General features: G+C 53.4%; 4 protein-coding genes across 4 annotated transcripts; 1 reads left to right on the top strand and 3 right to left on the bottom strand.

The window, feature by feature from the left end:
• The first annotated feature begins 27 nt into the window (after window positions 1-27).
• On the top strand, window positions 28-1,893 carry BO97DRAFT_407892 (RNA polymerase II-binding domain-containing protein). The gene is made up of 2 exons (XM_025695730.1): window positions 28-195; window positions 280-1,893. The coding sequence occupies exons 1-2, from the start codon at window positions 46-48 to the stop codon at window positions 1,873-1,875; spliced, it is 1,746 nt and encodes a 581-aa protein (XP_025548329.1). The 5' UTR covers window positions 28-45; the 3' UTR covers window positions 1,876-1,893.
• A 571-nt stretch (window positions 1,894-2,464) lies between these two features.
• Window positions 2,465-3,986, bottom strand: BO97DRAFT_427654 (uncharacterized protein; the record flags this gene model as incomplete). The annotated part of the gene is made up of 3 exons (XM_025697218.1): window positions 2,465-2,779; window positions 2,842-2,915; window positions 3,041-3,986. 3 exons carry the CDS (start codon window positions 3,984-3,986, stop codon window positions 2,465-2,467), a joined length of 1,335 nt encoding a protein of 444 aa, XP_025548330.1.
• A 944-nt stretch (window positions 3,987-4,930) lies between these two features.
• Window positions 4,931-6,018, bottom strand: BO97DRAFT_186148 (uncharacterized protein). Its single transcript, XM_025690427.1, has 2 exons — window positions 5,654-6,018; window positions 4,931-5,515 (listed from the first exon to the last, which is right to left on the bottom strand). Exons 1-2 carry the CDS (start codon window positions 5,662-5,664, stop codon window positions 5,173-5,175), a joined length of 354 nt encoding a protein of 117 aa, XP_025548331.1. The 5' UTR covers window positions 5,665-6,018; the 3' UTR covers window positions 4,931-5,172.
• Window positions 6,019-10,698: 4,680 nt separating this feature from the next.
• Window positions 10,699-11,615, bottom strand: BO97DRAFT_417067 (emp24/gp25L/p24 family protein; the record flags this gene model as incomplete). The annotated part of the gene is made up of 4 exons (XM_025696456.1): window positions 10,699-10,709; window positions 10,823-11,102; window positions 11,193-11,381; window positions 11,463-11,615. The coding sequence occupies 4 exons, from the start codon at window positions 11,613-11,615 to the stop codon at window positions 10,699-10,701; spliced, it is 633 nt and encodes a 210-aa protein (XP_025548332.1).
• Between the last annotated feature and the right edge of the window lie 94 nt (window positions 11,616-11,709).

Below are 11,709 nucleotides of genomic sequence, written 5' to 3' on the forward strand. Positions count from 1 at the left end.
CCTCCAACTACAAACATTACTCCTCAACCCTCCCCGTCGAACGCGATGGCATCACATCAACTCGCCATCGCAAAGGCCTCATTCTCTGCGGGTCTACTGCGGCCAGACCCGACCTCCGTACCCCGCGACGAGATCACCGCATTCCACACCTCACTCGACCGGGCGTTGTCGCAATGCACCCCGGCAAACATCCAGGTTTGAGCCGCCGTCGCGCCTCTCGCCCTCCCTGACCCCCCAAGTCTCATACTAAAGTTTGTTGGGCTCCGATCGCACATCTAGACCTGCAAGACCTGGCTCATCGACCACCAAGTGGTGTCCTCGTCCAACCGCGTAGGCGTGTGGGCCAAGTACCTGGTCGCGTTGTCCGCATCCTTTGAAGATGGCCCTGTCGCTCCTCCAGCCTTGTCCAACACCAATAAACCCGACCAACCACCCAACAAGACCTCCGGCAAGCGCAAACGCCTCCACATCCTATATCTGCTGAACGACATCTTCCACCACACGAAATACCACCTGCCCACGACCGCCTCCTTCTCGACGGTCACCGGCTCCCTGCAGCCCTACGTCGTCGAGCTGCTGGGCTACGCCGCCAGCTACGACCGCGACCGCCACCCGAAACACCACCGCCGCCTGGACGAGCTGCTGGACATTTGGGGCGAGCATGGCTACTACGCGGCGGATTACGTGCACAAGCTCCGCGAGGTCGTCACCAACGCGGCGCTGTCCGGCCCCGTCAAGACCTCGTTGATCGTCGAGGAGAGTATCGCGGTCGCCGCCCGCGAGCTGTCCGGCCACCAGCAGAAGAATGTCCCCTTCGTAATGCCCGCGACGCACGGCGACCCCGCCACCCCGTACTACGACCTGCCGGCCGGCAATCTCATCCCGCACATTATCCCGGATGAGACGGTGCCGTTGCGCGGCGACGCCATCAAGCCATTGCAGTTCCTGGCGGGCCCCGCGGATGGAAAGCTGGTGGACGCGCTGAAACGGTTTCTGGGCGAGGTGGAGGGCATCTATGGCGCTTCTGAAGGGGTGGAGCATGCCGAGGATGAGGTCGTGGATCTGGATGAGTTGGGCCAGGTCGTGATCCGCGAGGGGCTCAGTGGCGAGATTATCAAGGGCGAGACGTATTACGGGTGGTCGAGGGGCTTCTGTCAGCAGATGAAGAAACGCGCCATGAAGGGGGCGAGGAGCAGCAGCCGGAGTCGCAGTAGGAGTCGCAGCAGTCGGGGCTCGCAGAGGCGTCGGTACAGCGAGAGTGGGAGTGAAGCGGGCGGACGGTGGAGGAGCGAGAGTCGGTCGCCGCGCAGACGACGCTACGATTCGAGGTCGCGCACGAGGTCGAGATCGCCGCCGCGCGGAGGAGGCTCGTGGCAGTCGTCCAAGCCAAAGGACCGGTCCAGGTCGTATTCTCCGCAGCCGCCGGCCGCGTACCACGACTATCGCCAGTCGAACCCGTACGGCAATGCTCCTCCGCCGCCTCCGCCTCCCCCTTCGTCAGGTCTTCCGCCGGCACCGCATACCCTTCCACCAGCGCCCCCGCCTCCATCAATGGGCTATCCTCCACCACCACCACCTCCATACCAGTCCGGCTTCCCCCCCGGTCTGCCCCATGCTCCTCCCCCTCCTCCGCCGAACTACCAGGGCCCATGGCCCCCGCCCCCGCCGCCCATGTCCTTCGCCCCGCCCCAGCAGACCTCCCACTTTCCACCCCCCTACCAAGCTGGCGTGTCGGCCCCAGGCGCACCGGCCCCGGGCGTGCAGTACCAGCAGGCCGCGCAGTATGCCCAGCAGATGCCCCCGGGTTCGTACCACTTCCCACCGCCGCATGCGTCCCACGGTCGCGGCTGGAACCAGTACCCGCGCGGCAGATAGTCCTCGCAGAATAAACAGAATAAATATGACTTCGATTCAAAATATACAACTAGACCAACCCACCCCATACACATAATACACATATAATACTAGAAAATAAGCGTCCCGGGGGAGAACCCCCGGACCCCCCTTTTCTTTCAGCTTCCTGGCCCAACTCAATCTTAGCATCAGATTAACATGACTTCAAGTCCAAATATCTAACACAACTAAACTAATCCACCCACCCACCCTATATACTATACCCAGAATAAGCGTATCCGGGGGAGAACCCCCAGGACCCCCTTTCTTTCAGCTTCCTGGCCCAACTTAACCTTAGTATAAGATAAACAAAACTTCAATTCGAAATATCCAATATAACCAAACCACCCACCTACACACACATATAATACTAGAATATAAAGATATCCGGGGGAGAACCCCCGGACCCCCCTTTCCTTCAGCTTCCTGGCCACCTCAATCTTGATATAGATAAACAAACTTTAATTAAAGCATCTAACACAAATAAACCACACCACCCATACACACACATACTATACTATAGTAATAAAGACACCCCTAGACCCCATCTTTCACCCCGTTCCACAAGATATCAAGGCTGCCCACCCCCAATCCCCAAAAGACTCCCCTTGTGCCCCAGCACCCCGCCCACCTCCCCATCCCCACCCAGCAACTTCCCCAGCGACGGCAGCTGCCTCTTCGCCACGGCACTCGCACTCGCACTCGCCCCCGCAGCAACAGCAGAAGAGCTAGTCTGCACCTGCGCCTGCACCTGCGCCTCCCGCTGCGCAGCAGCATCAGCATCAGCAGCAGCAGCAGCAGTAGCAGCCTCATCCTTAGCCTTATCACTCATAGCCTGGTCCCAGTTAGAACACGCCCCCTTGAGCGTCTGCTGCTTCGATGTCCGCTACACAACCAGCATTAGCAACCCCTCAGTAAACCACAATGGAATAATAGAAGAATACATACCCCAGGCGTCCCCTCGCAACACATCACCGCATCAAAGCACCCCGCGTTCGGGTCCGCGTCGTCCATTCCGGTACCTGTTCACACAATCTGTGTTAGCTTATCCGGTTCAAGCGTGTCCAATACCGTAACGATAGTCTGGTAGCATAGCATCTCCCCGACTCCCCAACGATTTACCCCCAGAGGGAAGGGGGGACTTTACATTCCAAAGCAATGATACTCGAAATATCCACCCCGGACAACCACGGTAGAAGCTGGCCCAGCGGCTGGATCACCTGGTCCGCTAGGTTTTCGATGCTCTGGCAGCATTGCTTGGAGGGTCGGCTTGTCGGGCACGTTTGGCTGTTATCCGGGTTTTGACCTGCGTTGGGGTTGGGCAGGAGGGAGATCGCGTTTGCTAGGGCTGAGGGCTCTTCTGTAGAGGTTTCTGGTTCGGGTTCGGGTTCGGGGTCGTGGAGGGTGAGGGGTGCGGGTTGGGGCTGGGGTTGGGATTGGGATTGGGGAGTGTTTTTGGTCTTGTTGTTGCTGGTTGTGCTAGTGGTCCTGCTGCTGCTGGTCCTGCTGCTGCTAGTGGTGGTGCTGGTTTGCGGGATGATTTTGACGAATGTTACTGTCTCTGTCGTCGTTGTTGTTGTTGTTGTTGTTGTCGTGGTACTTGTGGTGCTCGTGGTAGCGCTGGCGATCGCACTGGCGATCGCACTGGTAACACTGGTATCGCTGGCGATAGCACTGGTAGCACTGCTACTATCCGTAGTGTGCACCCGAGTCGTAAGCGCGTGGTGATTCTGCTTGTTCGTTGTTGTGGTGGTGGTGGTGGTGCTGCTGCTGCTTTGCGCCTCATCCCCATCCCCATCCCCATCCCCATCCTCCTGCTCCTGCTCCTGCTCCTGCTCCTGCTCCTGCTCCTGCTCCAAGAGCGGTTCCTTAGGAGACTGAGGCCTGATAACTGGCGAAGGGAGCGTATGGTTCTGGTTCTGGCCCTGGGGCCTCACCCCCATCGCGGTTCCAGTCCCCTTATCCTGATTCTGGCCCTGGCTATGCCCCTGCGGTTGCAGCGTCGGCTCATCCTGCGGTTGCGCAGGGTATGGCGTGAATGGAATACCCAGGGCCAGGGGCGTGAGTAGGAAGAGCGTTGATAGGAGTTTCATCTTTCCTTTCCTCAATCTCTACCTCAATTATCAACTAATAATGATAGTAATGGTGGTGGTGGTGGTGGTGTGGTGGAACCAGAGAAGAAGAATCGAATGTAAAAGAGCGGATAGGGTCAGAACTACACGCAAAAAAAAGGTCGAAGGATTGAATCGAGTTGGTCGACGCGTGTGCTGGTTGGCGCTGTTGCTGTTATTATTGTTTCTTGCTTTACGAAGGGGGATGAGGAATTGTGGCGGTTTAACTTATGCTACTGATTGTGAGACACTTTCCTTGATCTAGCTAGGGCTGGCTGAATTCCTCCCTTGTTGTTTGTTGGTGGTGGTCCTTTTCCCGGACGGGGTTTGTTTTGGAATGTGAGATGATGCGGAATGTTGCACATCTATTGGATCTGGAAGGTCGGTCGGTTGGAGAGGGGTGGATAGCGTTGCTTGGTTGTTTACTCTATTAAGTGTGCGGTGCATTTCTGGGTTTTGTTAGTGTTGTTGATGTTGGTGTTGATGATACCAAAGTGGTCGATGCAAGGGCTAATTCCGAGTTAATCACAACCACAAGAGGAACCAGTCCTAGATACGCCAAAGATTACAATCTAACCACAGGCCAGGAACATAAATTCGATACTGCCATGCAGGATCATTGTATATCAAACGAGTGATAAATGTCGGGACGACAATGCACACGGACAAAACACTAAAGTGCATCTATCCAGTAATGCAGAACCAACTAAACCTCGGTTCAGCAGCAACCCCCCCCCCTGCAGCGCGAATCATGACTGCACAGTAAGAAGTCTGCTGTTAAGAAAATATCCGTATGGTAACTTGAAAACAAATCCATTCGATTCGAGGTATCAAAAACAAAAGCACAAAAAATCACGGGAGAGAGTTATCAAGCCTCGAGCTCGTGATGTCGCCCTTCTATCTGCGCAACGCTTCGCTTCGCTTCTAAGAAAAGGCGTTCTCGCTAATCCATCAATTAAAACGCCTGGGAGGGCCCGATCGCGTCACACACATCCCCAGCCACGGATCCTCCCGAAGCACACCAACATGAACTCCATTCCGTATAACGTTGAAAACTCGTGTGGTCCGTTGTTGCTCCCCAGGAACGAACTCCAGTCAAGGCTCAGCCTCGACTGCGTCCCAAGGGTTAGACCTAGAACGAGTCCGCGCCGGCCCTGCGGCGCCCTCCCTAGGAGCTATCAGGAGTCCCCGCCGAAGCAGCAGTCGGCCCAGCCGCCTGACGGGCCAGCACGCCACTGGTCGAGGAACCGCTGTTGCCGCTGGTTTGACTGCTGCGGCTGCTACGGCTCGCGAACGAGCCATTGTGGTCTTCGAACTCGGCAAAGTTTGCCATCCGGCGTTGGGTGTATTCCAGCATGACGCGGTTGTAGTCCTCCACGGAGGAATGAGGATCGGAGGCTCGGCTGCTGGACACGATGTGGTGCTCGCCGGGAGGACGGCAGCCCTCGCCTGCAGTGGGAGGCATCGAACGGAGCTGTTCTTCGTGCATAGAGGTAGCCATCGTGTCTTGTCTATCATCCACGCATTAGCTGCATTCCTCATGGTATCACTTGCATCTCATGTAGAGCCGCGGGCCATAGTCCCCATCAACATCGACAGCGGTCCTCGATGTCGAAGGGGTCGGCAGCCACTCAAGGAACTAGACATACAGAAAGGGCATATTACAGATGGTAGAACCGGATATTGTGAGGCTCACCTGTGGCAGAGACCGGTAGTGGGAAAGATGAAACAGGTTTTAACTTCAGGGAAAGATGCAAAGAAAAAGACAAAAGAAGATTCGTGAATGCCCAGAGTAGGACTAGTCCGTCTCAATAGAAGATGGAACGTGGAACAGGCTGAAGACAATTATAGGCTAGAGAGATGCTATGGAAAAGGGGATGATATATGGCGTCGGGGAAGCTCCTAAATAGACATCCCATCAGCTCGTCGGAGCCGATATGAGATCACAATAACAATAATGACGGTGGTCAATATGCATGCAAAGCAAGTGGTGCACGCTGTGACAGTAGGTTCCAAACTGTCGTCTGCATTAATGGTCCACATCAAAACGGAATACCCACAGGCCCATGCCCACGGATGAGGTTACGCTTTCGACCTGGAGGAGACCAATGACATCACGGCCACCAATGAGAGGCTGCGCCTGGCATTGCACTTAGGGACCAATTCTGCAAATCGACAGTCGGACCCCGGCAAAGTCCCTTAATCCATCGGTACGGGCTGCGGCGGCGGCGGCGACTAGGGGGGCGTCCGGTCATACATCAGAGGGGATGATCGGAAATAACCGTACTCCACTGGCTCGAGGGTCGGCGTTTCCCCCGGATGGACCACGGTCCACTATCCCTGGGAGCAGAATGAGGTCACCGGTGGAATGCTACTGGTTTATCTGCGATACATGGCGTTCTGGGATCGACAATTAGCTTTTTGGAGGGGGGTGTCTTCGCTGCAGTGCACCGTCCCTGCAGATCGACGCTGCACCAGACGGGAAGGGGTGGCAGGACATCCGCGACATGAGCGTCCAGCTGAGCTGTTTGGGTAGAGAGGAAATACTATTTTGACAGCGGGCTGGCGTAGGCAGCGGAACAACGAAGAACTTGGGACACGATGTGTCGTATCATAGCCGAAGCTAGCACAGAAAATGGGGGCGATCAGAAATCACTAGTTCTAGTTTGTGCAGCGGGGGTGAGGGGGAAGGATGGAGGAGAATGAGATCCTCCCAAACTTCTCAACTATTAAGCCATCCCTCAATTGGGCTAAGGCGTTGTCGGTCATGCTGCAGGCAAAATGGCCCTCCGATCGGGGGGAAGGGGCGGTGGGTGTGTGTGTTGCTTGGGGATAATCCAATTTGGGGAGCGATCATCAATCCGAAGCAATAAGTGGATGGATGATGGACTCTGAACTCATGAGCGAAAGATCTCACAGTGCGACGGAGTGTGATTCGTTCCCGAGGACCAGATAGGCTCCATCGAAGGCCCGTGGATGCCTTCACGTTGGGAAGTGTAGGAAAGTTTTGAAGATTCGTTGTGGTTCGGAATCATGCCGCGATGGCTGCCTCAGGCCGGTACTGTGACGTCACGCCCTGTGCCACCGAGTCATGGATGGAGTGGCTGAGTTGCTGGAGGAACACAACACGACATAATACAATTCTAGATGAGGGGAAAGGGCGAGAGAGGAGAGTAGATACGAAGAACGGAGATCGAAGGCTCGAGAGTGAGGTCAGAGGATAAGGGGAGAACAAATCCCAGGGTGCAAAGTGTAAACACACTGACGAAAAAGCTGGGGACTTGCATGGAACTACTTTTCCGGGCGTGTTGCTAGTCGGCCGCTATTGACGACAACAATGGCTGATACCGAGTATGGATGTACTGTATATCAGATCAGATGCTCAATTGACAGCACAGCACTACAGCACAACACCACTCCACGCTTCTCCTCCAGTCTACCACCAACAATGGCAGTTAACTGCCACTAAGAGACCTACAGCGCATGAGATATCCGCTTGATTGTCCACACGCTGCCGATCCACGCCTCCACTCTCGTCTACACCGTCCAGCAACCGAGGTGCAGTGGGTGGATTGATCTTCCCAATGGCCCCAACTCCACGACCTCAAAGACTTCCAGAAGAGGCCAACTGGCTTCTCAGATGTGGTCGGTTTACTGTGGATGTCGCTCAATACCTTAATGTATCTTGCTGAATTCAATGGCAACCGTAGCCCGAGGACTTCTTCGACAATGGTTCCTACTGTGGATCGATCCTTGCCCTGTTACAGGTCACCCGCAATTCACTTTACATCGTGCCATAAGTGAGACAGCCACCGGCTTTAACAGATATGAGTAGTGTGGTAGTAGTCTGTGCATTGACACTTTCTACTATAGTAGGGTGAACACAAAATGGAGCTACTGACGATCACTAAGTAAGAAAGAAAAGGGAAGAAAAGAAGGAAAATCAAATAAAAACTAGACTAAGCGATTGGCATGTTCTAGAACCGTCAACGGTTGCACTGCATGGAAGTGGCCAGAGGGAGAGAGAGAGAAAGCCATTGCCCTATGAAGTCAGCGCAAACGGGAAACCCTCTCTACTGTCTCTGCTACACCCATCCCCCCAACTACCAACAACCCTGCTTCAAACCCAAACAGAAACAAAATAACCAAAATAATGAACAGTGACATTTTCACCCCATACCCAGCATTACCCTCTCTCGGGCTATCAAAGAATAAAGAAGAGTCAGCAATGGAGAAAGGGCAAAAGTCTCGCGAGGCTGGCAGGGCCAGGAACAACAGTCAAGATGATATCACTTTCCTCGCCTCCCATCCCGGACCAGGTCCAGATCATCATCATCAGCAGCAGCAGCAGCAGCAGTAACAGCACCATCCCGACTCTCGACTCAAGCTCAGCCCAGCGACCGAGCGCGTTCCTCGCTACTTCACTCACCGTCATCTGGGGTATTAAAACCCAATGCAAACCAACCACCAATCCTTTTTCAAACGTCATAACCGCATCGTGGAACCGCCCCCCGCCAATGATGCGACTTGCGCAACGTGGATAACAAGCCTCCGCTCTACCTTAATTCTTGAGGCTCACTCTATGCCTTCGGCCAACCAGTAGTAGCCCCCATGACGCCACGTTAAGCGTTCATCTAACAAGTATCTACGAGTGTCTCCGGACTGCCGATCCCTTCGTATGAGACTGATTGATATCTACTGCGAGGGTCGAGACCAATGACTCCTTAAACATCCAGGGAACTTAGCCCACTAATTCGCCATCTTAATATCATGCATACCATACATGTACTATAATATGAAACAACCATACTCATAGTCACCGAAGGATGGCGAAAAAGCTGCACAAGTTTCTTCACGACGCAATGGGATATAATGCCATTGGCGTCACAGCTACGATGGTACAGTACCTACCACTAACCATCCATATCCCGCACTGCAGGCGCTGGCTGCATATGACGGAGATGGCGAATAACATCATCATCGTCATCATCATCACATAGATCCCGTCGTCCAGTCACAATGGCTCGGACGCTGCCATCTCCTCACACCACAGTTAACCATCCCTCCAAAGATATTCTGCAACACATATTGTATTGAATACAGACAGACTAGTAAGCACGAATCTGCCCAAGCCCTGAATCATTCATGAGGATATGATGAAACAGGTTTTGGTTCTCCTCACCTAGTGAGAGTGGTTTCCAGTTCCCCTGTCACTAGGTTAACCCGTCATTCCTCCCTCATGGTCCATCCATTCTTCATTTCTAAACCGACTAACCCACTATATGCTTGACGAATGAGCGACCATTCCCTGTTGGAATATTTGTTGAAACAGTGGAACAGGTTTGTTCGCTTTCGTCTTTGCCCTCTCACAGGTTCCAGGCTATACTATACGATATCTCGCTATCACGGAGCATGTCATGTCTGACGCGACATCCGGGTTTGTGCACTGATGGCGAATAATGCTTCGTGTACTGTCGTGAGGACTTGTGGATAGAAGGAAGTACTTTGATCATCAATGAAGATGGCGAATCCAAATCCTGACGGCATCCTCACCCGCAAGCAAGTTGACAGCCTTCCTCTCCTCACCATAGCTATAGATCGATCACCTCCACCGAGCCTATCCACAACGTCAACCCCAACGGAGGACCAAGACTCTTCCTGGATTGACAAACCAAAGCCAACATCCAAGTATCACAGAACCTACCTCAACATGCAAGAAACTCCTTCCCAAGTTCAATCCTCCGCCTCCACATCCTCACCATACCATACCATACTATACAACAACCCCCATCCTCCAGTCCACTATTCCAGCTCGTCCACGATAATCGTTCCCATCACCAATTTTGGACCCAGATGCTCCCACGAATGACAATCCATCCTCCGCTAGAAGAATCCCTATGCAAACCAAATCCCGAACCCCGAACCTTCAAACGATGACGACAAACGCGGATGGATGGCAAATGGCAAAAAACCCCCCTCCATCAGTCCATCTTCCCTGTTCTCCTCCAACATGACAGACAGACAGACGGACGGACAGACAGACGGACGGACAGACAGACGGACGGACAGACAGACGGACGGACAGACAGACCCAGCCAGGCAGACCCCCTCCACAAAAAGAGAAAACAGGATCTCAACTCCGACAGCAGCAGGAGTGAGTGGTCCAGCAGTCCCACATGGCATACACCAACCACACCGTGGCCAGCCTTTTCGCCCCTTCCCCTTCCCCTCCTCTTTCCCGGTCTCGAGAAGCAGGTTCCCATAGGTAGCGTAACCCACATTATCACTCTTGATCTCTAGTTCCTGGGCTAGCTGGGTAAGATGTATAGACTTATCGTCCATTCTTTCATATACGTAGCACATGACCAGAAAAGACCAGGAACACACTTACCAATGCCCATAGCCGTTATCCACCGCACCCAGACCGCAACACAGATCCAAAGTCAGTTGCTCGCACCTCAAATAATCATAGTAATATGAAATCGTCGATCTCAACTGCGAACGAACAAGAACAGGGACCGAACCTAAGCGCGGACACCACAATCTAGACGTAAAACCCCATAGACCATGAAAAAAAATTAGAAAAGAAAAAGTACAATATTGAATATAAATTTAAATTCTTTTCTCCACAGCACAACAAAGAAAGAAGAAAGATTTAAAATAACGAATATATGCATCGACATGATCATCACAATCAAACATAACCTATACATATTATCAAAGTCAGTTAGCAAACCACCCCTCAAAACCGAAAATCAACCGCCCTCCCCCCCCCCCACAAATTATCGCAAGAAAAGAAAGAAAAAAAGAAAACTCACCCTTCCTGGCCCCCTGAAAAAAGAACCGCACAACAAACACCTGCAACGCGGCCATGGAAACCATCATCAACCCCTCGATAACACTGAAGTTAAAGATCCGGCGCTCGGTGCTGCGGACGGTGCTGAAGTTCCGGTTCTCGCGCGTGCGGAAGTACTTCTGGTTGCGCGAGATGGTCGACAGCTGGGCGGAGAGCTTGAAGATGGATTCCTCCAGCGCCGACGCCTGCTCGGGGCTGGCGCCTTGCCGGGAGGGGAGCTGGGCGCGTTCTTCGTTTTCGATCTACCACCATCACACCGCCATTGGGATTGTGATTAGTTCGATGATTCCACCTCCACCGCAACACAGACAGGAGAGGGTCAAAATACGTACCGCAATCTCGAAATCCACCATCTTCTCCGCAAACGTCGACATCTCATTGTTGAAACAGAACCGGTACTCGCCGATGCTCTGCGCCGTGAACACAAAGTCGCCCTGGCGTTCCTTGGTGCCGTCCAGAATCACCTTGTCGCCGGGCGCGATCACGGAGTAATCCACGTCGAAGGAACCGCCGGATTGCACCTGTAGAAATGAACGTGATCAGCTGTGCAACTTCCTGGCTAGCGAGAATCATATGATTTCGCCCAGAAAGAGGAGACGTACCGCGAAGTAGAAAGCAACCTTGACGTTCTTTTGGTCGACATAGCTATTGAAACAGGCCTTCTCGTTGGCTTCGAGTCGGTAGGTCAGCGCCGTGGCGGCCACCGAGGAAATGAAGGTGGCCAATAGGCCTATGACAAGAGCTGCGAAGCGCATTGTGAAGAAGGGTACAAGAAGAAAATGACCAGGAATAAAGGACCCTCAATCTCAAGGTCGACTTGATTCGGAGGGAGAAACGGACGGATCGATC

This window comes from Aspergillus homomorphus, assembly GCF_003184865.1.
Source record: "Aspergillus homomorphus CBS 101889 unplaced genomic scaffold BO97scaffold_40, whole genome shotgun sequence".
NCBI classification, from domain to species: domain Eukaryota; kingdom Fungi; phylum Ascomycota; class Eurotiomycetes; order Eurotiales; family Aspergillaceae; genus Aspergillus; species Aspergillus homomorphus.

Coding starts and splice junctions, on each gene's coding strand:
- BO97DRAFT_407892 (XM_025695730.1), top strand. CDS start 46: ATGGCATCACATCAACTCGCCATCGCAAAGGCCTCATTCTCTGCGGGT. Junction 196..279: donor GCACCCCGGCAAACATCCAG/GTTTGAGCCGCC, acceptor TCGCACATCTAG/ACCTGCAAGACCTGGCTCAT.